The sequence below is a fragment of the Budorcas taxicolor genome, chromosome 5 (genome assembly GCF_023091745.1).
Source record: "Budorcas taxicolor isolate Tak-1 chromosome 5, Takin1.1, whole genome shotgun sequence".
In the NCBI taxonomy this organism is placed as follows: Eukaryota; Metazoa; Chordata; class Mammalia; order Artiodactyla; family Bovidae; genus Budorcas; species Budorcas taxicolor.
Genome location: NC_068914.1, coordinates 10,528,391 through 10,552,836, shown reverse-complemented (window position 1 = coordinate 10,552,836; position 24,446 = coordinate 10,528,391). Strand labels below are relative to the sequence as shown.

General features: G+C 45.1%; 1 protein-coding gene across 1 annotated transcript; it reads right to left on the bottom strand.

Moving 5' to 3' along the window:
- Positions 1 to 14,738: 14,738 nt before the first annotated feature.
- On the bottom strand, positions 14,739 to 24,128 carry TMEM254 (transmembrane protein 254). Its single transcript, XM_052639855.1, has 5 exons — positions 24,001 to 24,128; positions 23,642 to 23,761; positions 22,595 to 22,698; positions 22,356 to 22,415; positions 14,739 to 16,418 (listed from the first exon to the last, which is right to left on the bottom strand). Exons 1-5 carry the CDS (start codon positions 24,103 to 24,105, stop codon positions 16,298 to 16,300), a joined length of 510 nt encoding a protein of 169 aa, XP_052495815.1. The 5' UTR covers positions 24,106 to 24,128; the 3' UTR covers positions 14,739 to 16,297.
- Between the last annotated feature and the right edge of the window lie 318 nt (positions 24,129 to 24,446).

Here is a 24,446-nt window from a genome sequence, read left to right as displayed (position 1 = left end):
TCAAGTCCTAATTAAAGTCTGGAAAGATGGGTCCCCAAAGGCTCAACTCCAGCCCACATGGAAGGGCCCCACCCTGTAATACTTTGTACCCCCACAGCAGTCAAGGTACCAGGACATGACTCCTGGATTCACTACTCACAAATCAAGCCGTGGAAGAAAGCAGAAGAGGACACATGATACACCTGTGAGCCCCTGGGAGATCTCAGACACCTATTCAGGACTACCAATGAGTGCCATTCTAATGAACACCCCCAAATCTGGTTTCTGGGGATAAGATTTCTCAGGATAGCTCTAAAGAGCCAACACAGCTTGACAGAGATTGTACTCCAAAACAGACAGGAGATAAATCTTCTGATCCCTGAACAAGGAGGGACTTGAGCCATCCTGGCGATGTGAATTTAGAATTGGATAATGCCCCTACTCATTATGCCATATTGATGCTGCTTATGATTGCTCCATGTATTATCAATTCTCTAACCTGTTTTGTCTCTGACCAGATCAATAAGCTACAACATGCAGTGCCAGTTCAACAAAGATATAAAACTACAGCCAACCACGGAAAATATCACTCACCCTTAGATGGACACCGCTATAAGGACTCTGAGGCTTGAGACTAGCAAGAGGGGGAGGCCCAATACCCCTCGCTGTCCCAGTTCAGCAGGAAGTAGCCAGAAAGACCTCGACGTCCCTATTCCCAAAGAATTGGGCCTCCCATCTCTTGGAGGGGGAATGTTAGGTAGTTAGAATAGGGAAAAGGAGTCCAAAATGGCGGTGGCTAAAAGACAAGAAAAAAGCCCGCGAAAATAGAACAGAGGAAGGTCCGAGGACTGGAGGGAGGACTTCAGGTAGAACAGCACTCCTGACTAAGCCCAATTTGCATAGGGCAGGCCCAGGGGGAAGAAAAAAACATATAAAAAGAGGAGCCAAAGGGCTCTCTCTCTCTCTTTCCCCAGCCCCCCATGCGCATGCGCTCTTTCTCTCTCTCTCTCTCCTCCACTCTCTTCTCTTTGTGTCTTTGGGTTGACATGCCCTCACGCTTCGAGGATGGATCCTCCTGCTATCTTCTAAATAAAATAGAGCTGTAACACAATCTGTTCAAGACCTGAGAGCTATAACATGGTCTGTCCAAGACCCGAGAGCTGTGACGTGCCAAGGGCTTTAATGTCCGTCACTCAAAATCTTTGTTGTGATGAGACAGAACCGAGGAGAATACACTTGTCTGACAGAATGATGGATTAATTACAGCTCAAGCAGGCAGGATTTCTTGAAACAACAGACCGGTTACAGCTCAGTTAAATAGACAGTGGATAGTTCACCCCAAGATGTAGGAGTGGGCTGGCTGCAAAGGAGTGGCCACGATCCCTCCTGACTTTCCCTTTTATACTCTCTGTCTCCTCTTCTTGGTTCTGCCCTGTCCAAAAATAGGGATTGTACCCGCCACCAATCAGGAAAGGGAATGCAAGTGTATGCTCAAGGCCAATTGACAGTTGCAAGTTACATAACAACAGGCTCTATATTGCTCATGTTGTTCCCATAATTAAGTCTGTTATAGTCAGACGTGTGTATGTATAGAATATTTATGAACCCTTGATTACTTGAGGACACAGCTGTGCATCGAGGGGGCATGTGCTAGACTTGGAGAAGTTTGTATCTTCTGTGTGCCTAGGGCACATGTGCAGGAGTTGATAAAGTCTCTGTGGTTATTTTTGTAGCATATCTGTAAGCTCTCCTGGGCGTGTCTGGGATGGGGTGTTTCGAGATAAGCTTGCATCCTTTTAGGCTAGGCCACCCATCATTGCTCATGTCTAACTTCCTACCTAACACTTTCAAAAGACCTCAATCCCAAACTTTTATTCTCAAACAGTGGGGAGTATGCAGTTATGACTAATTTCATCAGCTTTTTAAAAATTGTGGTTGATTTATGATATAAATTAGTTTCAAGTACAACAAAAGTTTATATTCCATTTAATGTTAGTATAAAATACTCTATATTTCTTGTGCTGTACAGTATATCCATGTAGCTTATCTATACCTTCTTAAACCTCTATACCATCTTGCCCCTCCCCTTTTCCCTCTCCCCAGTGGTGACCACTGGTGGTTTGTTCTATCTTCAGTCTGTTTGTGTTCTGTTACATTCATAGCATTTTTAGCTCTGCAATGGTGTTCTTTGACCATTGTCCGGACTCCAAGTACTGTTTACACTGAGTGCTGGGCTCCCAGTGAAGGTATTTAGCTATGTTTATTACTGACACATGGAGAAAGAAATGGCAACCCACTCCAGTACTCTTGCCTGGAGAATCTCATGGAGGGAGGAGCCTGGTAGGCTACAGTCCATGGGGTCGCAAAGAGTCGGACATGACTGAGCGACTTCACTCACTCACTCATTATTGACACAAACATTGTCATGTATAGAAATCATCCCCAGATATCAAGAAATCAGGGTCAAACCACGTGGGTTCTTATTCTAAAATTTCTCTAAAACTTTTACTACTCAAAGTGGTCTACAGATCACCAGGGAGCTTGCTAGACATGTGGAATCTTGGACCCACTCCATACTCACTAGATCAGAGCCTGCATTTTCACAAGACCTCAGGGAATCCATCTGCACAGTCAAATTTGAGAAACGTAGCATATTTCATCAGCCATGACCAATCTTCAAGCAAAAACTATACTCTTGTTTAATGTTACAGTTTACAAAGTTGCTTTACATAGATGATTTCATTTACATTTATTATTTTATTTTCATCCCAGCCACAATATAAAATTATTCATATTCAATGATGAAACTGAAGTCCAGGAAGGTAACAAACTTGCCTAAAATCATGTCTAGAGCCAGGTGAACCCCAACTTCAGTCTCAGTGGATGGGAGAATAATTTTTGATTATTAATGTAATGCTCCGAGCCCGTATCTCCGAATCGACTGAGAGAGCAAGTCCACCACAGTAATGCAAAGGCAAGAAGGGAGTTTGTTTATTCCTAGCACACTAGGGCCCAAGTCTCATCCCACACAAGGGAATCCGACAAGAGCCCCGAACAAAGGAGTATGGCGGCTTATATACAGGCAGTTCTTTGTCTCAGTTACAGGAGTAGCTGGCGTTACATGATTGGCCAAGCAGGATCAGCACATATCCTGTCTCTTTCTGGTAAACATGACTCAGGTCCTAGAGACCGTCATTTGGTCCCTAACATTCCCACCTGTCCTTAGATCATATAGAGGAATCTTCCTCTCGGTCCTGAGACACAGTTTGATATTGTTGTCGAAGCACAAACAGCTGTACTGTATTTATGCATTCCTTTACAAAGGCTACAAGTCTATTGATAATACATGGGCCGAAGGTAAGCATTAGTAAAAGTACTAGCAGGGGTCCTAGCAAGGTGGAGATTAAGGTAGTCAGCTAAGGGGATTGTTGAAACCAAGATTCAAACCATCTCTGTTGAGCCTCACGTACTCGTTTACATTGGGCTAGTCCTTCTCAATTTGGCCATAGATTTTCTAACTATTCCTGTATGATCAGCATAGAAACAGCACTCTTTTCCTAGGGCAGCACAGAGTCCCCCTTGTTGCAGAAAGAGCAGATCTAATCCCCTCCTGTTTTGCAGAACTACTTCAGATAGAGAAGTTAGAGACGATTCTAAATGACTAATAGATTGCTCTATACGGGTAATGTCTTCATCTATGGCCGCTCTCAGGGAGTTAAATCCTTGGCTTTGCAGGGACAGAGCTGTTATTCCGGTTCCAGCCCTGGCTATTTTAAGACTGAACATAGTTGCTATGGTTATGGCAGTAAGAGGTTCCCTCTTAACTTTATAAGTTCTTTTTGGAGGATTTAGAGTTAATTTTTGGGCCCAATAATCATATATTGCTTTCTCTGGTCGGTACAGAATCTTTGGCATGACAGCCACCATAACACAGAATTCTTCTCTGGGGTCAAAGATTGAGCTATGCAGGCATGGAGTTAGCCCCGTGTGTGAACAGACCCACCATCCCCCCATTTGAGGTATTAACCATTTAGCTACAGGCAAATCATCAGGCTCCACGACATGCACACAAAGTGGAGACTTTGCTGGTAACACCGTGCCCATGCATAAGCCCTTTCCCCATACCTCTTTCATCGTAAGACCCACCTTTCGGTCCCCCCAATGACACTGAGGAGGATCGGTGCTGTTGGCCAAGTCATAAGAGGCGTTGAGGCCTACTGCTTCGTAATAAGGGGGAATTAAGTTGTAACATAACCAACAAGATTTAGTTGCCTCAGGATGGGTCTGATTCAGGGTGGCATAAGCTGCCCTAATCAGCTTCCATAGGGGATCTATTTCAGCGAGTGCTTCTGCTTTGGGGCTCACTGCCAAAGATGTTGGCATGGAAGTCGTTAGGCGGGGGGTTACAGCCAGCTTTTCTACTTTGTTGGGCCCGATACTGTGTACAAGAATTGGCTCTAAGACCTGGCTCACTACTATAATCCTTTTTTCATCAACACCAAACCCTCCTGATTCCCTTGTCTGTAGCCCCCAAGATAGGCCAGAGATCCAGGTCCCCTCTTTTTTGCTTTTTTCTGGATTGAACCTTATTCTGACTTGTGCATAATTGCAACTTTCACAGCTAAAAGTTGGGTCTCTGAGGACCCTAGGGAGGGGCTTGGCGAATGAAAAATTAAGTAAATCTCGATTTCCTACTTCCCAGCGCTGAGGTCCATCATTAGAAGTAACACAATCCCAAGTTTTACAATAAGAGTTTTGTGCCCCCCCACAGGTCTTCCAGTCACGTCTGGGTGCGCCTGGGCATGCCCAGAACCTTTGTTCTCGGAGATAACCCCTAGCCCAAGGCACATTTACCATCGGCTTAAGGTCAAAGTACAAGTCTGGCCACCATGTGTTTGGTGGATGTAATGCGGTAGTGGAGTTTAGCACCTCTCGTGTTAGTCCATTTTGCAGCTTCCAGGTGATTTTGACGGGTTGATGCGGGTTCACGCTGGCAGCTCCAGAGCAGAGTAACTGGGTCATCCACAAGACGGCCCAGCCGAGCTGTTCTGGTCCTGTTGGCGCCTTCGAAGCTTTAGCCTCAGGGGGTTGGACGGGTGCAGAGATGCTTCCCATTCTTTCTTAGCGTCTTCCTGCTCTGCTGAAGCAGCTGGGCGTACGTGGTTGCAATGCACCCAAGGCCCAATACCGTCGACCTTTAGGGCAGTTGGGGTGGTAAGAAGAACAACATAAGGACCCTTCCATTTGGGTTCTAGTGCCTTGGTTTGGTGCCTTTTGACCCATACCCAATCTCCTGGGCCAATGTCATGTGAGGGAATAGTTCCCTTATTTTGACCCACATGTATTTCCCGGAGCAGTTTCCAGACAGGAGTGTGCACCTTGCTTAAGGCCATCAAGGCCTCTTGGAATTGTCCCAACGTGGGAGGCGGTAGTTTCTTCCCTTCAAATATTGGACATACAGGGGGAGGTCTCCCATACAGAATTTCAAATGGGGTCAGATTAAGTTGATAAGGAGTATTACGCGCACGGAAGAGGGCGAAGGGAAGGAGGGTCACCCAGTCCCCACCAGTCTTTATAGCCAATTTAGTTAAAGTTTCTTTTAGAGTCCAATTCATTCTTTTTACTTGCCCTGAGCTCTGTGGACTGTATTCACAATGTAACTTCCATTTAGTCCCCAGGGCTAGGGCAAAGGCTCTGAACTATTTGACTCACAAAAGCAGGTCCATTATCAGAGCCGATGGTCACTGGCAGGCCAAACCTGGGAACTATTTCTTCTAAAATCTTTTTTGCCACTATCATCGCGGTTTCTCCCTTTGTAGGAAAAGCCTCCACCCACCCTGAGAAGGTATGCACCAACACTAACAAGTACCGGTAACCATACTTGCCTGGCCTTACCTCGGTGAAATCTATTTCCCAGTGTTGCCCTGGTCCTTCTCCCCGATACCTCAGTCCTGCATGTTGTCCTTTTCCTGGCCTCATCTGTTGACATGCCTTACAAGCATGCACTATGTTCTTTACAGTTGTCTGGTGCCGGGGAAATCGCAGGCGCGCAGTTTGAAAGAGCATCAGAGTCTTCTTTTCTCCCAGATGAGTAGACAAGTGTAAATGCTCACATAGTTGCCGTCCCAACTGAGCAGGGAGTATCAAGTAGCCGTCTGAGTCTCGGTACCATCCATCTTCACCTTTTTGAAGGTTGGTGTGTTTTTGGATCCAAGCAAGGTCTGTGGATGAATACTCAGGGGTTGGGGGCAGAGTTCCCATACCTGGAGGTGGAAGTCCGATCGCTAACACAGGGGTGATGAAATCTTCATCAGCTACTTTTCGAGCTGCCAGGTCTGCGGCACGATTCCCTCGTGCCGTGGGGCTGTCACCCTTCTGATGTCCAGGTACGTGTACTATTGACACAGCCCGAGACATCTGTACAGCCTCTAAAAGTCTACGGATTTCAGGCAAGTTTTTAATTTCTTTTCCTTCAGCTGTCAAAAACCCCCGTTCCCGATATATCGGGCCCTGGATGTGTACCGTGCCAAAAGCATAGCGACTGTCAGTGAAAATAGTTATTCTTTTTCCTTTGGCTCTCTCTAATGCTTGAATCAGGGCAATTAACTCTGCCTTTTGTGCTGAGGTATCCGGGGGAAGGGCCTCTGCCCATATTGTCTGTCCAGAGTCATCTACTACTGCGGCTCCCGCCCGTCTCTGTCCATCTTTTACATAACTGCTGCCATCTGTGAACCATTTTAGCTCACTGTTATCCAGTGGAGTATCGGTTAAGTCCTTTGGCATTGCTGTTATCCCGGCCAGTATCTCATCACAATCATGGAGGGGGCTATTTTCCTCCGGATTGGGCAAAAGAGTGGCCGGATTTAGAGTGCAGGGGAATCCGTGGGGTGTAAAGTAGCAAGGCCTGGTAGTGCGTCAAGCGGGCATTAGAAATCCATTTACCTGGGGGTTGCTTTGAAACTCTCTCTATGGCATGAGGAGTATAGACCAAGAGTCTCTGTCCATAAGTCAGTTTATCAGCATCGTGGACTAAGAGCGCGGTGGCCGCGATGATACGGAGGCAAGGTGGCCATCCGGCTGCCACTGGGTCCAGTCTCTTGGAGAGGTAAGCTACAGGTCGCTTCCATGGTCCCCATCTCTGTGTTAGTACCCCTTTTCCTATCCCCCGCTTTTCATCTACAAATAATTGGAAAGGCTTAGATGGATCAGGGAGGGCAAGGGCAGGAGCTTCTAGCAAGGCTCACCTGAGCTCTTGGAAGGCCTCTTTCATTGGCCCAGTCCATTTCCAGTCCTTGTTTTCTTTGGTCCCTTCATATAGGGGCCTGGCCTTTTCTGCAAACCCCAAGATCCATAACCGGCAATATCCCACAGTTCCCAGAAATTCTCTCACTTGTCTAGGGTTAGCCGGCTCAGGGATCTGGAGGATGGTTTCTTTTATAGCCTGTGTTAGCCACCTCTGGCCCTGTTTTATCTTATAACCGAGGTATGTAACCTCTTGCTTGGCAATCTGGGCCTTTTTGGCACTGGCCCTGTAACCTAAAGTCCCCAAGGTTTGGAGAAGGTCACCTGTTGCCTCTTGGCACTCTTTCTCTGTAGCCGCTGCCAGCATAAGGTCATCAACATATTGTAATAAAACAATGGTAGGGTGTTCATCTCGACACTCACGGAGGTCTTCGTCCAGGGCCTCATTAAATAACGTGGGCCAGTTTTTGAAACCCTGTGGTAAGCGAGTCCATGTCAGCTGCACAGGGGTCTGACCACCGTCTTCCTGCCATTCGAAGGCAGAGATCTCTTGGCTTGCGGGGGCAAGAGGCAAACTGAAAAAGGCATCTTTTAAATCTAAAACAGTGTACCGAATGTAGTTTGGAGGCAAGTTGCTTAGCAATGTATAAGGGTTAGGAACCAGAGGATGAATATCATTCACCCGTTTGTTGACTTCTCGTAGATCTTGAACCGGTCTAAAATCAGTTCCCCCAGGCTTTTTCACAAGCAACAGGGGAGTGTTCCATGGGGACCAGCACCTTTTTAGGACCCCAGCGTCTATGAGGCATTGTACATGAGGAGTAATTCCTTGTCGAGCCCCTTGACTCATGGGATACTGTCGTACCCTCACCGGGGAAGCACTGGCTTTCAGTTCCACAGTGATAGGGGGCCTCTGTTTGGCTAGTCCCATTCCTGCTGTTTCAGCCCAGGCCTGAGGGTATCTTTGAACCCATGGTTGTACTTCAGGGCTTATTGTCGCTGGGGCCTCTGGCAAGTAGAGTCTGTATTCATCTTTTAATGCCAGAGACAAGACCTGAAGAGGATGCCCGGTCCCATCTAAAACCGACACTTGTCCGTGGTCGAAATGAATTTGGGCATTTACTTTAGACAGTAAATCCCTTCCCAACAAGGGCGCTGGACACTCAGGTATCACCAGAAAAGAATGGGTCACCTGGTGGGCCCCCAAGTTCACATGCCGTTTTGTAGTCCATTCATATCGTTTAGTCCCGGTTGCTCCCTGCACCCAGCTACTTTTCTTAGACATGGGTCCATCTTTTTGGTTTAAGACTGAGTATTGGGCTCCCGTGTCCACCGTGAAGCCAACCGGTTTCCCCTCCACATTTATAGTTACCCAGGACTCGGGGAGGGGCTTTGAGCCCTGACCCCCCTAGTTGCTATCTTCACCCGCGTAGAGGATATGACTGTCTGGAGAGGGAGTCTCGTTCTTGGGGTTCTTGGGCCCCTCTTTTAGATTTTTCTTGGGGCATTTATCTTTCCAATGTCCAAACTCTTTACAAAACGCACATTGGTTTTTCTCAAGCTTACGCCTTGTCATTTTTTCTTCAGTTTTTGAGTCCAGTTTTTTTTCTTTCTGGAACCTGTTTTTGTTTTCAACCCCAGCAAAAAATATCTGGGCCAGCTCTTTTTGATTTTTACGGTTTTCTTCAGCTCTAAATTTTCTTTCTTCTCTTCTAATGCGGTCCTCTCTCTCTTCTGGGGTCTCTCTATGATTAAAAACTCTCTCGGCTGCCCTCACTAGATCTTGCAAGGATTGTTTATTTAACCTATCTTTTGTAACTTTTTTCTAATATCGGGGGCTGCTTGATTTACAAATGCTAACATAACTGCGGCTCGTGACTCATCTGCCTGTGGGTCCATAGGGGTATACTGTCTAAAAGCTTCCATTATCCTTTCAAGGAAGGCTGCTGGGCTCTCATTTGGTTCCTGCCTCACTGAATTTATTTTGGCCAAATTAGTTGGCTTCCTGGCGGCCGCTCTAAGGCCGGCCATAAGAGTCTGATGGTACACTCGGAGACGCTCCCTACCTTCAGCGCGTTCGAAGTCCCAGTTGGGTCGCACCAAGGGGAATCCCTCCTCAATGAGGTTAGGTTGTATTGTGGGCCTCCCATCCACCCCTGGCACATTCTTCCGAGCTTCTGACAGGATCCGCTCGTGCTCCTCTGTAGTGAAAAGCACCTGTAACAGTTGCTGACAATCATCCCAAGTGGGACTGTGAGTAAAAAGGATAGACTCTAACAGATCAATAAGACCCTGTGGTTTTTCAGAGGAGGGAGTCTGGGTTTTCCAATTGTACAAATCACTAGTGGAGAAGGGCCAATACTGATATGTCCGCTCTCCACCCTCTCTGGCTGGCCCCGCCTGGACCGGAAACGCATGAATGGTGGAGGAGGGGACTTCTGGGTCTTCTTCCGCTACATTGGCCATTTCTCTTGTTCTTCCCCTGGGCGGGGCCCCCTTCTCTGGGATGAGCTGAAGGCTCGGTTCTCTTCCTGGCTTCTTCCGATGAAACCTGTGGAACCTGTGGAAGCAAGGGCGGATGTGGATCCGCATACGGGGGTGGGAACAATTCAGTCTCCAGATCTATCAGATTAGGATACAGAGAAGATTCCTGGAAGACCAGCTTTGGTCGATTCTCGTCCTTTTTTCCTTCTTTTTCTTTGGAAGCCTTCATGACTAGCACCTGTGGGCTTGGCGAGGTTGGAGTTGGGGAAGAGGGATGGGGAGGTTTAGGAGGAGCGAGAACAAAGGGTTTAAGCCATTCCGGCGGGTTTCTCACTAGATCCTGCCAGACCAGAATGTAGGGAGTCTGACCTGGGTGCCCGGCAGGACTAGGAGTAAGCACCCTCTCTTTAACTGCCTGGATAATTTGGGGATTGAAGGTTCCCTCTTGTGGCCATCTGACGTCAAAGGTGGGCCACTCGGCAGAACAGAAAGTCACCAGTTTGCTCTTCTTTACCAGTAACGAAAGATTCTGAGCTCTAGACTTGAAATCAGAGAAGTGGTTAATCATAAGAGATAAAGGAGTAGAAGCTGTTTGTCCCATGATCACAGAAAAGTACACTGGGAGCCAACAGAGCACACAAAGAGCAGCACAGACACCACAAATAGACAAACAGATAACAAACGCAAGGTGGCCACCGACAATGCACTCAGTCTTACCTGCAGGATGTTCACAGAGCCAGCCGCCTCCCCAGCATGAAACTGGGCCCCGGCCTTACACTGGACTTAATCCAGTAACCAGAGCCAGCCGCCTCCCCAGCACGAAACCGGGCCCCGGCCTTACACTGGACTTGCCTCTGCACTTTACACCCAGATGCCTCCCCAGTACGATACTGGGCCCCGGACTTAATCTGGGCTTCTGCAACGTTAGCACCGGTGCTCAGAGCTCTTATCTCCTAACGAGGTTACTCCCTTCTACCAGGAGAGTTGTCCTCCCCAGCAGGATGGAGATCCCGGATGAGCCCCCAAATGTTATGCTCCGAGCCCGTATCTCCGAACCGACTGAGAGAGCAAGTCCACCACAGTAATGCAAACGCAAGAAGGGAGTTTGTTTATTCCTAGCACGCTAGGGCCCAAGTCTCATCCCACACAAGGGAATCTGACAAGAGCCCCGAACAGAGTATGGCGGCTTATATACAGGCAGTTCTTTGTCTCAGTTACAGGAGTAGCTGGCGTTACATGATTGGCCAGGCAGGATGAGTGCATATCCTGTCTCTTTCTAGTAAACATGACTCAGGTCCTAGAGACTGTCATTTGGTCGCTAACAATTAATAGTGTGCTGAATGTAGCATTAGTATGCATGGTGATTTTAGATATAAAAATACATCTAAACGATTAGACCCCATGGACTGTAGCCTACCAGGCTCCTCCCTCCATGGGATTCGCCAGGCAAGAGTACTGGAGTGGGTTGCCATTTCCTTCTCCATGTGTCAATAATAAACATAGCTAAATACCTTCACTGGGAGCCCAGCACTCAGTGTAAACAGTACTTGGAGTCCGGACAATGGTCAAAGAACACCACTGCAGAGCTAAAAATGCTATGAATGTAACAAACCACCAGTGGTCACCAGTGGGGAGAGGGAAAAGGGGAGGGGCAAAATGGTATAGGGGTTTAAGAAGGTACGACTGAGCAACTACCCTCTCACTTTTCACTTTCATGCATTGGAGAAGGAAATGGCAACCCACTCCAGTGTTCTTGCCTGGAGAATCCCAGGGACGGCGGAGCCTGGTGGGCTGCCATCTATGGGGTCACACAGAGTCGGACATGACTGAAGTGATTTAGCAGCAGCAGCAGCAGATAAGCTACACAGATATACTGTACAGCATAAGAAATATACAGTATTTTATACTGACATAAACACACTAACCAGGCGTGGCATTTCAGTTATTCTTGTTTGAGAAGTTTTTTTAAGTGAATTCGGATGACTAAAGTTTTGAGTGTGGTCCCTCCATGCTCCAGGTTCAGGGAACACTTTCCTACTTTATATTATAGATGTCATTCCTCTCTTGCATTTACAGCAATGTCAAAACTTTGATTTTAGCGACAATTTATATTGAGTAAATTTTATTTACTACAGACATCTAGTGCATTGTGTCGGTAAAAGGAAAAAGTAAAAATTCTTCATGAATATTTCTCTGAATAGTTTTAGCATGCAAAAGTATTTTCCCTAATCCAACCTTATGCCTTACTATAAACAGAAATGAGGTAACCAGTATGAATGAATGAATGAAGTCACTCAGTCGTGTTCAATTCTTTGCGACCCCATGGACTATAGCCCACCAGGCTCCTCCGTCCATGGGATTCTCCAGGGAAGAATACTGGAATGGGTTGCCATTTCCTTCTCCAGGGGATCTTCCTGACCATGGGATTGAACTCCGGTCTCCTGCCTTTTAGGCAGACACTTTACTATCTGAGCCACCTGGGAGGAGGCATAACCAGTATAACTCAAACCTATTCAGAAAGCTTAAGAGCCATCTTAAAATGTTTGTTGATAGAATTACAAATGCAATATTTTGGATAAGATTTTTAAGTGTCCACTGTGTAAATCATCATAAATAAAGAGAAACGTGAAATGATAAGTACACACTCTCATTGTCTAACCCTGACAGAAAAAGGAACTATAATTTCCAATTCAGTATGGACAAGGAGCCTTGCAGAGAGAAGGGTCTCATAGATTCATATATTGACTGCACTAGATTTTTTTGTTTGTAAAGAAGGGAAGGAAAAATATCTATATATTTTTTATAAGCCAAATTGTTCAACTAAGAGCTTTAATTAACAAGGTCCCAGCAAGGGCCCTGGCTAATTCTCATGGTGTGAGCGTTCTGTACTCTAACCTCAAAGGCAAGTTCTCCAGTGTCTCTTTGGTGCTTTCATGCCCTTCATGTAAATACATACAGGCCCCCAGATGGTAAGTTGTTTTGCTAGAGAACTTCTTTACACATCTGGAATATAACCTCAAGATTTGTTTTAAAACCATGGCTTATAAAATATGTTTGGACTTGGATTGCATGGAGTCATAAACACGTTGAATGTAGGGAACAGTGTTAGTTTATAAATGTGGCCTGTTTTTAAGTTGTGAGGTTGTTGCAGCAAAACCAGAAGTGAGTAAACAGCCTTTGGCACATACCAGCCAAACAAGCCTACAAGAGTTAAACAATCTTCATTATCCTTTAGCTGTTACTAGTAACAAACGATTGTAACTGGATTTGTTCTTCTCAGAGCTTATTACTCTCTCTGACTCCATACAGATTACACTCTGCACCTAGCATACTTTCCCCCCCCTATACTCCTGTGTGTGTGTTAGTCATTCAGTCGTGTCCGACTCTTTGCGACCCCACGGACTGTAGCCCACTCCCCACCCCCACCCCCCCGGCTTCTTTGTCCATGGAATTCTCCAGGCAAGAATACTGGAGTGGATTGCCATTCCCTTCTCCCATTGTAAACCAGCTGCTGCTAAGTCGCTTCAGTCGTGTCCAACTCTGTGCGACCCCATAGATGGCAGCCCACCAGGCTCCTCTGTCCCTGAGATTCTCCAGGCAAGAATACTGGAATGGGTTGCCATTTCCTTCTCCAACACTCTCTTCTAGCATTCTGCATTTAAGAAAAAAGGCCGATAAATTAATGGAGACCAGTCCTGGTTGCTGAATTTTCTGATGCCAGCTGTGGCCATTCTGAAACTTCGCAAGAGAAAAAAACAGACCTTCTAAAAGATATAAAGGACTTTTCTGGTGGCTTAGAGGGTAAAGCATCTGCCTGCAATGCAGGAGACCCAGGTTCGATCCCTGGGTCGGGAAGATCCCCTGGAGAAGGAAATGGCAACCCACTCCAGTATTCTTGCCTGGAAAATCCCATGGACAGAGGAGTCTGGTAGGCTACAGTCCATGGGGCTGCAAAGAGTCGGACACGACTGAGCAACTTCATTCATTCATTCAGAGGATATAAAACCTCTCCCTCTTCCTGAGAAGGATAGGGCACAGTTCTTGAGGTGCTAGCCTGCTGTGCTTCCCTTTGGCCTGGCAAAAATAATAAAGCTGCTCTTTCCTATTTCCTCCAAACTCTTTCTCCGTATTTCTTTTTGGCATTGGTGGACACGGAGCCACGATTTTGGTAACAAGGTCATTAGTTTTGTTTTTGTTCCTTCCATTGGCCCTTTCTTTTTTGTTTTTCCAAACTCTACTTGCTGTGGGTATTTCTGGGGTTTTAGTCTATTTGCCCTCCATGTTTGCTTCCAACGTGCTTGGCCTTTTCTCATCCAAACCCACATAGGCGTTTCTCCCATATGACCACTGTGACTGCAACACAAGTCCAAGATGTCTCTATGTTTATTGTTTGCTTCACAGACTTACTCCTAAACTCCTGGGCTGTGGGAGAGGGAAGGGAGGAACATGAGGTCCAGTTAGTCTGGGCTCTGTGTTACTTCACCCCATAGGATGTGGCTTATGGGTCCAAAAAATCAACTACCCACACCGTTTGCTATGATGTGTTTTGCTCTAAGCCACGATAATACCCCAAATAAGATTACATGTTTTATACTTTCTGCCTTTAAAAACAGTACTCCGTTTACTTGTTGCATAGGCTGAATCAAACTGAGTGAAAGGTAATAGAAACAAAAGGAGGCCAATCCTGCAGTGAAAGGAGATGCTCATATCCACCCACGACTTGGTATATGTGGAGGAGTTATGTGGACTATAGGCAGCTCTTGAAACATAGGCAAGGATCTTAGTTGTGGCATATAGGATCTAGTTCCCTGACCAGGGATCGAACCTGGCCCCCTGCATAGAGGAGGCCCATTGAGAGTGTAGAGTCTTAGCCACTGGATGGCCAGGGAAATCCCCTGCATTTTGTTTTCAGTGGAAAAACAAACAAAACTCTGTTACAAATAGTTCCAGAATAGAGTCAGTTGGAGAAAGAAGTATCAAATGTGTGGCAGTGAATAAAAAACTGACATACCAGAAAAGCATTTAATTGGAGATACAATTCACATTTTATTCAGTAATCTGCCATATTATCCTTGAAACCATTAATAACCCCTCAATCACAAAAGAAGCAGTGGGAAAGACCCAGAATTTTGTGCAGAAGTCACTCTCCACCAAAACCAATTCATAGTCTACCATCTTTCATGGCTGTGGTTTTACCTGGAGCCTCTTTTTTGGGGGGAGCAGGGAGAGGGATCTGTTTCTCACCAATATTAGTTTAAAAAACGTAACATGACGTACTGTGTCATGGAAAAAAAACAACACGGTCTAGTTCCTAGTGAACCTGCAAGCAGGGGGACCTTCAGGAAAGGAACCCTACAATCTCCTAGAAGCGACAGTCAATAACCCTTCTGCCCCAACCAGTTAACAGTCATAAGAGATAGCCAGGTGAATGAGAGGGGTAGTCATTAGCTGGAGAACCATGAGCTAGACTCTCTAGAACAGGAATGGCTGAGTGAGTCAGAACAGGAGGGGCACATCTACAGAGTCTGGAGAAAAGTAATTAATAATAGGAAAGGGTGGAAAGATACAGGTTTCCCACACTGTAGGAGCCCCACAGAAAGACGGGAGTCAAGGGCAGTCCTGTGCTTTTCTCTGAGACAGGTGTACACTGTACAGGTCCTGCAGTTTTCAGATAAAATTGGAATGCTGCTGAACTAGTGCAAAGTGAAATCAGAGTAAACACTGTGTGAGGTGATGGGACAGGGGTTAGGGTTAAAAACGAAGCTGTCTAAACTGCGGTCCTGACCTAAAAGTGGCTGTCAGAGCTGCACACTCCAGAGCACTGTGTCGGAGGGCCTGAGTGAAAGGGGACACCGCTTCTGGCTGGGAGGGCAGAACAGGCATTCTCCAATCCTCTCTTCTGGATTCCCGGCATGTCCTCTGTGTCCCTGCTCAGCCCACCCCATTCCAGGCACTTGCTTGTCTTCCTTATCTTTCTCTGTAATGTGAAATGGGAGCCTGAGAGAAGATCCTGCCTCACAGGTGTGCCTCACAGGTGTCCAATAACTGGGTGGAATTATGTGCTGTGGAGGCCTCACTCTATTTTGGCCCAAGTGGGTAGAAAAAAATTGGAGGAAAGGAGAGCTGATAAGATGGTAAGGGTAAGGGTGGTAAGGGTAAGGTGTTTTAATCAGAAGGTGTGAGCAAGGGTATCTCAACCTTAGTATGTGGCTTAAAGCAGGTGACAGGGAGAATGTCAGTGCAGCCAAGGACCACAGGAAGGTAGCTGGGAGCGCTCTGCCAAATACATTAGTCTGCGTAACTAGAAAGCTAAAATCTTTTTCTACTATCTACTTAACTTTAACTAAAGCTGATGAGGGAATCATGAATAACTACAGCACCCCTCAAAAAAGATGATGCTGAATATCGAAGTACAGGGAAAGCTTTTGAATATCTTCTTTTCTCCCCCTAGGAACTTTATATGCTATATTTTCTCTCTCTTTTAATTAATTATTTTAAAATTTTTTTTAAAACTGAAGTATAGTTGGTTATAAAAATATTATATTAGTTTCAAGTGTACAATAAAGTGATTCAGTTTTTTTGGATATCTTCTTTAAGTTTGTTTTTGGCGTTTTGGTCTAAAAGCAATCAAGTAATAGAGAGATGCCATCCCAAAAAGGAACGTCTGTAGGAACCAGAGCAGTTGGGTCCGGGTATTCGTGATGCCTTTAGACCTAGAAAGAGAAAAGAGAAAAATCTATCCACCAGAATCTTAGTGTTATGGTTTCACAGGAGTCATTTTTAAAAATGCATTACTTCTACCTACTTTCATTGGGTTTGTTTTGCACTTTCCTCCCACTTCTTAACTTGAATTGTTAGTTCATTTACTTTAGTTTTCCTTATGCATTTAGGAGGATACACTCCTCTCTGAGAAAGTCTGGCTACTGCCTAGGGGATGATATTATGAAACTATTTCTCACATGATTTGATGAGCATATAGGGTTAAAAATCACTGGGATGGCTTCAAAGCAAGTGTTTTGAAGACAGATTAGAGGTAAATCCTAGCTTGGGCTTCCCTGGTGGCTCAGTGCTGCCAGTGCAGGAGACCCAGGTTCTGTCCCTGGGTTGAGAAGATCCCCTGGAGAAGGAAATGGAAACCCACTCCAGTACTCTTGCCTGGAAAATCCCCTGGACAGAGGAGCCTAGCAGGCTACCGTCTGTGGAGTCACAAAGAGTCGGACATGATTTAGCAACTAGGCTACAAAAAACAAATCCTAGCTTGGCCAACTACCAGCATGACCTTGGGCCAGTCACTCACTCACTCTCAGTCTTCTCATCTAAAAAAACAGGAATAATAGTATTTATCTCACCTTGAGATAAGTTACACAAAGTGGTTAGTAAAGGGTCTGGCACATGGAAATAATAAATACTGTTTATACACCCATTCAAACTAAACTGCTTTAACACCAAGGTCAAAAGAAAATGGCCCAGTTCAAGTGACTGACTTGCTACAGTTTCATCTTTATATAAATAAGTCTCATATTTTTTTAAATGCAAAAACAATATAATTTTCTATACTAACAGATTAAAGGAAAAAAATTGTATGATCATAAAAAAATGCAGAAAAAGAATTTGATAAATTTCAACATCCACTCTTAATACAAGTTCTTAGAAAACTTAGAGAACAGAACTTTAATCTGATAGAGAAGATCTATACAATATACAACTCTAGAAAAAAGATGAGGCAGAGTGTTGAAAGTTTACAAGGCCAGGATGCCTACTATTAGCACTTGAAGTTGACAATGAACTGGGTTACTGAGAGGGTAACAGGCAGGAAGGCCAGGGGTCTCCAAACAGAGGCAATAGGCTACAAGTGTCAGACATTTTTTCTCTCTCTTATACGGCCAGGAAACAAACTACTAGTGTTATATATTTTCCCCTTCTCTATACAAATTTAAAAAGAGGTTTCTCTTAAAATTTTGTGTTGCCATGACGACACCTGGTTCCACCTAAACTTAAGTTTTCTCAAACTTTTGAGCTAACCAATGCGTTTTTCTGATGGAAATGTTTGTCTTAAGCTATGTCAATGAACTATGTATTTACCCTGCTGCTGCTGCTGCTGCGTGTCCAACTCTGTGCGACCCCATAGATAGCAGCCCACCAGGCTCCCCCATCCCTGGGATTCTCCAGGCAAGAACACTGGAATGGGTTGCCATTTCCTTCTCCAATGCGTGAAAGTGAAAAGTGAAAGTGAAGTCGCTCAGTCGTGTCCGACTCTTGGCGACCCCATGGACTGCAGCCCACCAGGCGCCTCCATCCATGGGATTTTCCAGGCAAGAGTACTGGAGTGGGGTGCCATCGCCTTCTCTGATGTATTTACCCTAGACTCTGTCTTCAAGTCGGTTCTGCTTAAGACTCAGAACTGATAGTGCACTCAGTCATGTCCAACTCTTTGCGATCCCATGGACTGCTGCACGCCAGGCCTCCCTGTCCATCACCAACTCTCAGAGTTTATTCAAACTCATGTCCATTGAGTTGGTGATGCCATCCAACTATCTCATCCTCAGTCGTCCCTTCTCCTGCCTTCAATCTTTCCCAGCATCAGGGTCTTTTCAAATGAGTCAGTTCTTCGCATCACGTGGTCAAAGTATTGGAGTTTCAGCTTCAACATCAGTCCTTCCAGTGAATATTCAGGACTGATCTCCTTTAGGATGGACTGGCTAGATCTCCTGGCTGTCCAAGGGACTCCAAGAGTCTTCTCTAAAACCACAGTTCAAAAGCATCAATTCTTCGGCACTCAGCTTTCTTTATAGTCCAACTCTCACATCCATACATGACTACTGGAAAAACCATAGTTTTGACTAGATGGACCTTTGTTGGCAAAGTAGTGTCTCTGCTTTTTAATATGCTGTCTAGGTTGGTCATAGCTTTTCTTCCAAGGAGCAAGCATCTTTTAATTTCATGGCTGTAATCACCATCTGCAGTGATTTTTGGAGCCCCTCAAAATAAAGTCTGTCACTGTTTCTACTGGTTCCCCACCTATCTGCCATGAAGTGATGGGACCAGATAAAAAAGTTGGCTTAAAACTCAACATTCAGAAACATTCATAAAACTAAGATCATGGCATCTGGTTCCATAACTGATAAGGGCTCAACAAACCTGTATGTTTTCCTCATACAGTGTCCTCCTAATCTATACTAATGAAACTATATATTTACTTGGAAACCTGCCTTTCTTCAAGATTCATGTCAATTGTTTTATGGCCTGGGATGACTCACCTGGTGCCAATGTTATGTCAAAATGCATGTTGTGGGTGAGGGCCTGGTGCCACTCTGAATTTTGAGACATCTCCTTTCTCTAATTAACAGCTTGCTAATAGGTATATAACTTACTGCTAAAGGCTAGCAGGGGGGCACTTTTTCTGCCTCCTTCTGATGTCTATATCAGAAGCTTTCTCTATCTCTTTTATACTTTAACAAAACTTTATTACACAAAAATAAAGCCTCTGAGTGAGCAAGCCTTATCACTGGCCCCAGATTGAATTCCTCTCCTCCAGAAGCCAAGAATCCCGGCATCTCTTCACTGCTCAGCAACAACCTTTCATTACTAGCTAGTGCAGTGAAGGAAACTTAAAAGGTATATGGAGTTGAAATGAAGAAATAAAACTGTCTATTTCTGTAGGCAACCAGGTACCTAGAAAATGTAAAGGAATCTTTTAAATCATTAATGATGAATAATTAGATGAACAGATAAACTATTAGAACTAAAAAATGAATTTACCAAGGTCATTGGCTATGAGGTCAGTAGACAACCATCAACTATATTCATAGATTATACCACCAAACAATAAAAAAGTGAAATATATATCACAGTAGGCCAGGACATACAAGAAATTCATTCACACAGAATTATTTATAATAGTTTAGGAAAGCTAGAAGTTTAAAAGTCCATCAGAAGAAAGGTTTGTTAAATACATTAGGGCACATCTATATAATATTATGTACTAATGAATGAGTTCAGTGAATGAGTTTACATGGATAGACATGGGAAAATAGGCATATATGACAATAAAAAAATTATAGAAGAGTTTGTGTATATATGTGTGTGTATATATATATATATATATATATATATATATATATATATATATATGGTGGCTATAAAGTCAAATATCCAGTCCAATCTTATGTCTAGTTAAACAGAATTCATCAATTCTTTTCTATTGCTGGACAGTGGAATTTGGGGTTGAGGGCTACAAATGTTCTGTATGTCTTCATGATTTTTTATTTAATTGGAGGAAAATTGCTTTATTCTGCCTAACAACACATTTAGTGATTCTTTCATTTAAATGTATTTATTCATTCATGAAAGGAATATTCACTCTGATTTACAGGAATCTCTTTGGAAGGAATGATGCTGAAGCTGAAGCTCCAGTACTCTGGACACCTCATGTAAAGAGTTGACTCATTGGAAAAGACTGATGCTGGGAGGGATTGGGGGCAGGAGGAGAAGGGGACGACAGACGATGAGATGGCTGGATGGCATCACGGACTTGATGGACGTGAGTCTGAGTGAACTCCAGGAGATGGTGATGGACAGGGAGGCCTGGCGTGCTGCGATTCATGGGGTCGCAAAGAGTCGGACATGACTGAGCGACTGAACTGAACTGAACTGAATGATACACTGCAACATGTTAGTCCATAAATAAATGATTTCAGGAACATGAGAACAGTGCCCTAACCTCTCTATGTCTGTTCTCCCACTTCCTCTCAAAGAACTGGAGAGCTGGATGTTCCATTCGAGTCTTTTTGTTTTCATTAGAGGCTTCATATCCCAATTGCACAATAGGTGTCATGTACTCCAACACTGTAATTTGGAGGGCTGGACTGCACACCTCCAAGCTGAGCTGTCATTGAGAAGTGAAGAAGCTTTCAGAAAGAGGTACTGCTGCTGTGGCACCTCCTATCGCAAGTCAGCCTGAAAAGCAGCTTCAAAAGAACCATTCAGAGAGCCTGACAAGAGTCCCCTGTGATTTTGGGGAGGGTTAACATCTGACTCACAAGTTTAAATACCAGTAGAGCTGCCTGATAGGATCCATGGCTGTGCAGGAAACGGCACACACCTGCAGATTTATCCCAATGGAGGGATAAGGAAGCTGTCCTTGTGAGCCTTACAGGTCTTGCGGAAGGGCACTGGTGTGCATGGGCTTAAAAGCAACCCCGCCCCAGAGGCCTAACTAAAGGGCAGAAGAAACCTAAATAAGAGGAAAACATTATCAACCCGAAGGGGAAACTGCAAGTGACATGCTGACTAAGGTTGAAGGAACCATCAAGGCAACTGTGGAAGGCAGATCCCTGGTGATGAGCGGTTTCTCAAAAATCCACCAGGGACCCTTTGGAGAGAAAGAATCAACAATGGGTATGTAACTTCAACATCACCCAGTTGCCTGATCACAAGGCAGATCATGCCCTGCTTCCTATACATATACTTCCGGCACCCCAAGGGGCTACAAGCAACTACTGCTAGTGAGCAGGAAACAAAGTCAGAATGAGAGTGAAGACGTCAATTACACCCTTCCCCATGGCAGCCTGCTGAGCCTTGGCTGAAGAACAGATGTACTGAATTTGATAAAAGTTCATAGTTTTAATAACTTTATAACTTGACTGGACTTGACAATATCAGATAGTGACTGAACGACCTGTAGACCTGCTTTAGATTTTACCCAGGGCTAGGGTGAGTGGCAGACAATAATCCACGGGGAATTGGAGACAGGTAAAAACATAAAGCTGCTTTATGCTCCTCTGCTAGAAAGTCCAGCTTGTTTAATAAAACAGAAGGTGGAGTAACATAATATATTTAAGTCAGTTAGCAGTTGTCTGGCATAGTGTGCACCCAAGAAATATTAATTATTTTTATTATTAAAACATAGTAAAGTATCTTATTTTCCACTTTTAGAAGTAATACCACAAAAACAGAGGTGGTAACTAATCTTGAGCCAAAGAAAAAAAACTCAGTTGTAAAGCAGTCTAGCATTACTATAACCATTTACTTTCTGTGTATGCTTACATAAAGTCTAAATGCAAAGAGAAGCTTTTTCTAGTATTCTCACATTTATTATTTACACTGGCATTTGCTGAGTAGGGCCTAGTCATAGGACTTTTAGCTTTCATTGCACCCCAGAATCATCTACAGAACTTGAAAAAAAAACCCACATTCCTGTGCCTGAAGCAAGGCCTACCAGATTAGGATCTCTGGGTCTGGAAACCAAACAAGTGAATTTTAAGAAAGCTCCTCAGGTGATTCAGTTGCAAAACTAGGGGGTTGAGAATCACTGGGCTAGGTCAGTACAGCTCTTTTTCAAACCAGAAGGTAGCCTGCTAATCTTTCCTTCTAGTTGGGGCTACAGGGATATTTTTGAAAAAAAGAAAAAGAATTATCTAAATTAAATGACTAATTGACTCATTAATACAAATGAAATGAATTCATTCATTAACTATTTACTGAGTACTCCCTCTGAGTACTGAGTTGAGGCTCAGTATTAGGTGTGGGACTTCAACTCTATCCTGAGAGTGTTCTCAGCCTACAAGCACATGAATTATTCAAATATGGCTACTCTTAACTTATGTGAGATACCAAGAGAAAAGCAACAAAGATCGATTAAAAACACTTACTTGCACAATACAATGGCATACAACGACTCTCCCACGTGAATCATCCAGGCAAGCCAATAACTGAAACAAAAGTCAGCCTAGTTTAAGGTGATGGTCCTCTGCTGATAAGATCTAACAGAAAAACCTCCAAAAGAAGAGTGCTTTACTATGAACGAGCACCATTTTTAGAAGGCAACCATGGGCCTTCCAGGGAGACTGAAGCTGTGGGGTCCACATCCCATTTCTTGAGCTCTACTTACCAACCATGCATGAGGGTGTGATAATGCTTCAGCAAGTACTGAGTGAAAGGGCCCAGGGGTCCTAGGCTCTGATAAGGAACACTCTCAGGCCAGAAGAGCACCCACTGAAAGAGAACCAGAGTACTTTTAGATCACTTCAATGTATTCTTAACCAAGGCTATGAAATAATCCTGATTCTGCAAGAACGAATAACAGACCAAAGCAACTCTGAACCAAGCCATACAGGCTTCAATTCTCGAATTCTATTTTCTAAAAGCCATTTCAGTGGAAGATTTCTGCTAAGGAAACTATGTGGTTATCAGACTTAGTGCCCAGATTAGCTGACTTCTGTTCTTACTGAATTCCACAATTTAGTAGTCTGCAACCCACTGTTTTGGGTATCTTCTTGTGGCTCAGCTGGTAAAGAATCTGCCTGCAATGCGGGAGACCTGGGTTCAGTCCCTGGGTTGGGAAGATCCCCTGGAGAAGGGAAAGGCTACCCACTCCAGTATTCTGGCCTGAAGAATTCTATACAGTCCATGGAGTCGCAAAGACTCGGACACGACTGAGCGACTTTCACTTTCACGGTATTCTTTAAATGAATTCTGTCTCTCAAAAAAAAGTTGCTGCTTATCTCAGTAGAGATTGTCTTCTTGATTTTACATCTATGGCATAATATGCACATCCTCTCTATCCCTTCTTACCACTTAAATTCTACCCAACCTTTAGGTTTATCCCCATTTTCCAAGCAATTCCAACTGCCTCAGACATTCTGCTTTGGAAGCCCTATCTTGACTTGGCAGGCCTAGAACTGTCAACTTGGCCTCTTTCTTCTCTCCTCAGTTCTACTCAGACCTGAATAAGTCCTACGAACCTTGGAGACGCAAAGGCAGGAACATTTCCAAGCGAAAACCTAACAAGCCCACCGAACTTCCGCTTACGCTAATTACCTAGGCAACCGCCAGCCGCGCAAGCGCAAGACCTCCCTCCTCCCCCGTCCCCAGTGCCCCTGGCTCTACGGGAGCCTGGCGGGCCAAAACAAAAGCGCCGCGCCGTAACACACCTTACCCCGAAATATCCCAGCATCAGGACCGTGACCAGCGAGGGCAGGGGTCTGGCTACACGGAAGTAGGAGGCAGCAGCCCCGCCAGCCTCCGACTTCGCCGCCATTTTGAAAGATCTAGTCACCTAGTCATAGGGTGGGGAGAGAAAGCGTGGGCAGCTGGTTTCTCAAGATCTCAACACAGGCCAAAGGCGCGGACAGACGAGTGCGCCTGCGTTTTCTTCCCGGGTCTAGTCCCCTGGCTCAGAGCGCGCGAGAGCCGCGATTGCGCCTGCGACCTCTCCACGGCTCCAGGTGGGATCTTGCACCTCCAGGCAGCACTCCAGGCCCTCGCCTAGCCTTCCTCGGGGCCCGCTGTCCTTACCGTGTAATAGCCAAAAGAGAGGATGATGACAGTAACGCAGAACAGACTGCTCCTCTGGAAGTAGGCCTCATCTCCTCTTGCCTTCCCCATCGCTGCAGCGCACATTATGGGATGCCTGGCAGGCCACTGGCAGTGCGCGGGGAGATAAAGGCAAGGCAGGGGCGGGGCCGCGGCAAAAGCTCCTCCCTTCTCTCCCCTAAGGGAGGAGGGTCTGTGGGCTTGAAACTTGGAAGCGGTTCCCACCCACTCTGGCCTGGAGGGCTGGTCATCATTTTGCAGGGGAGACACCCCCCACACCCACCCCCCCACTTCTCTGAGTTTCCGGAACTTAAGATAATGGTGTTGGAATAGATGGTGCGTTATGCTCCTGATAACTATGGGTCTAAGTTTTTTTTTTTTTTTTTAACTTTTTGTTTTGTATTGGGGTGTATATAGCTGAGTAACAA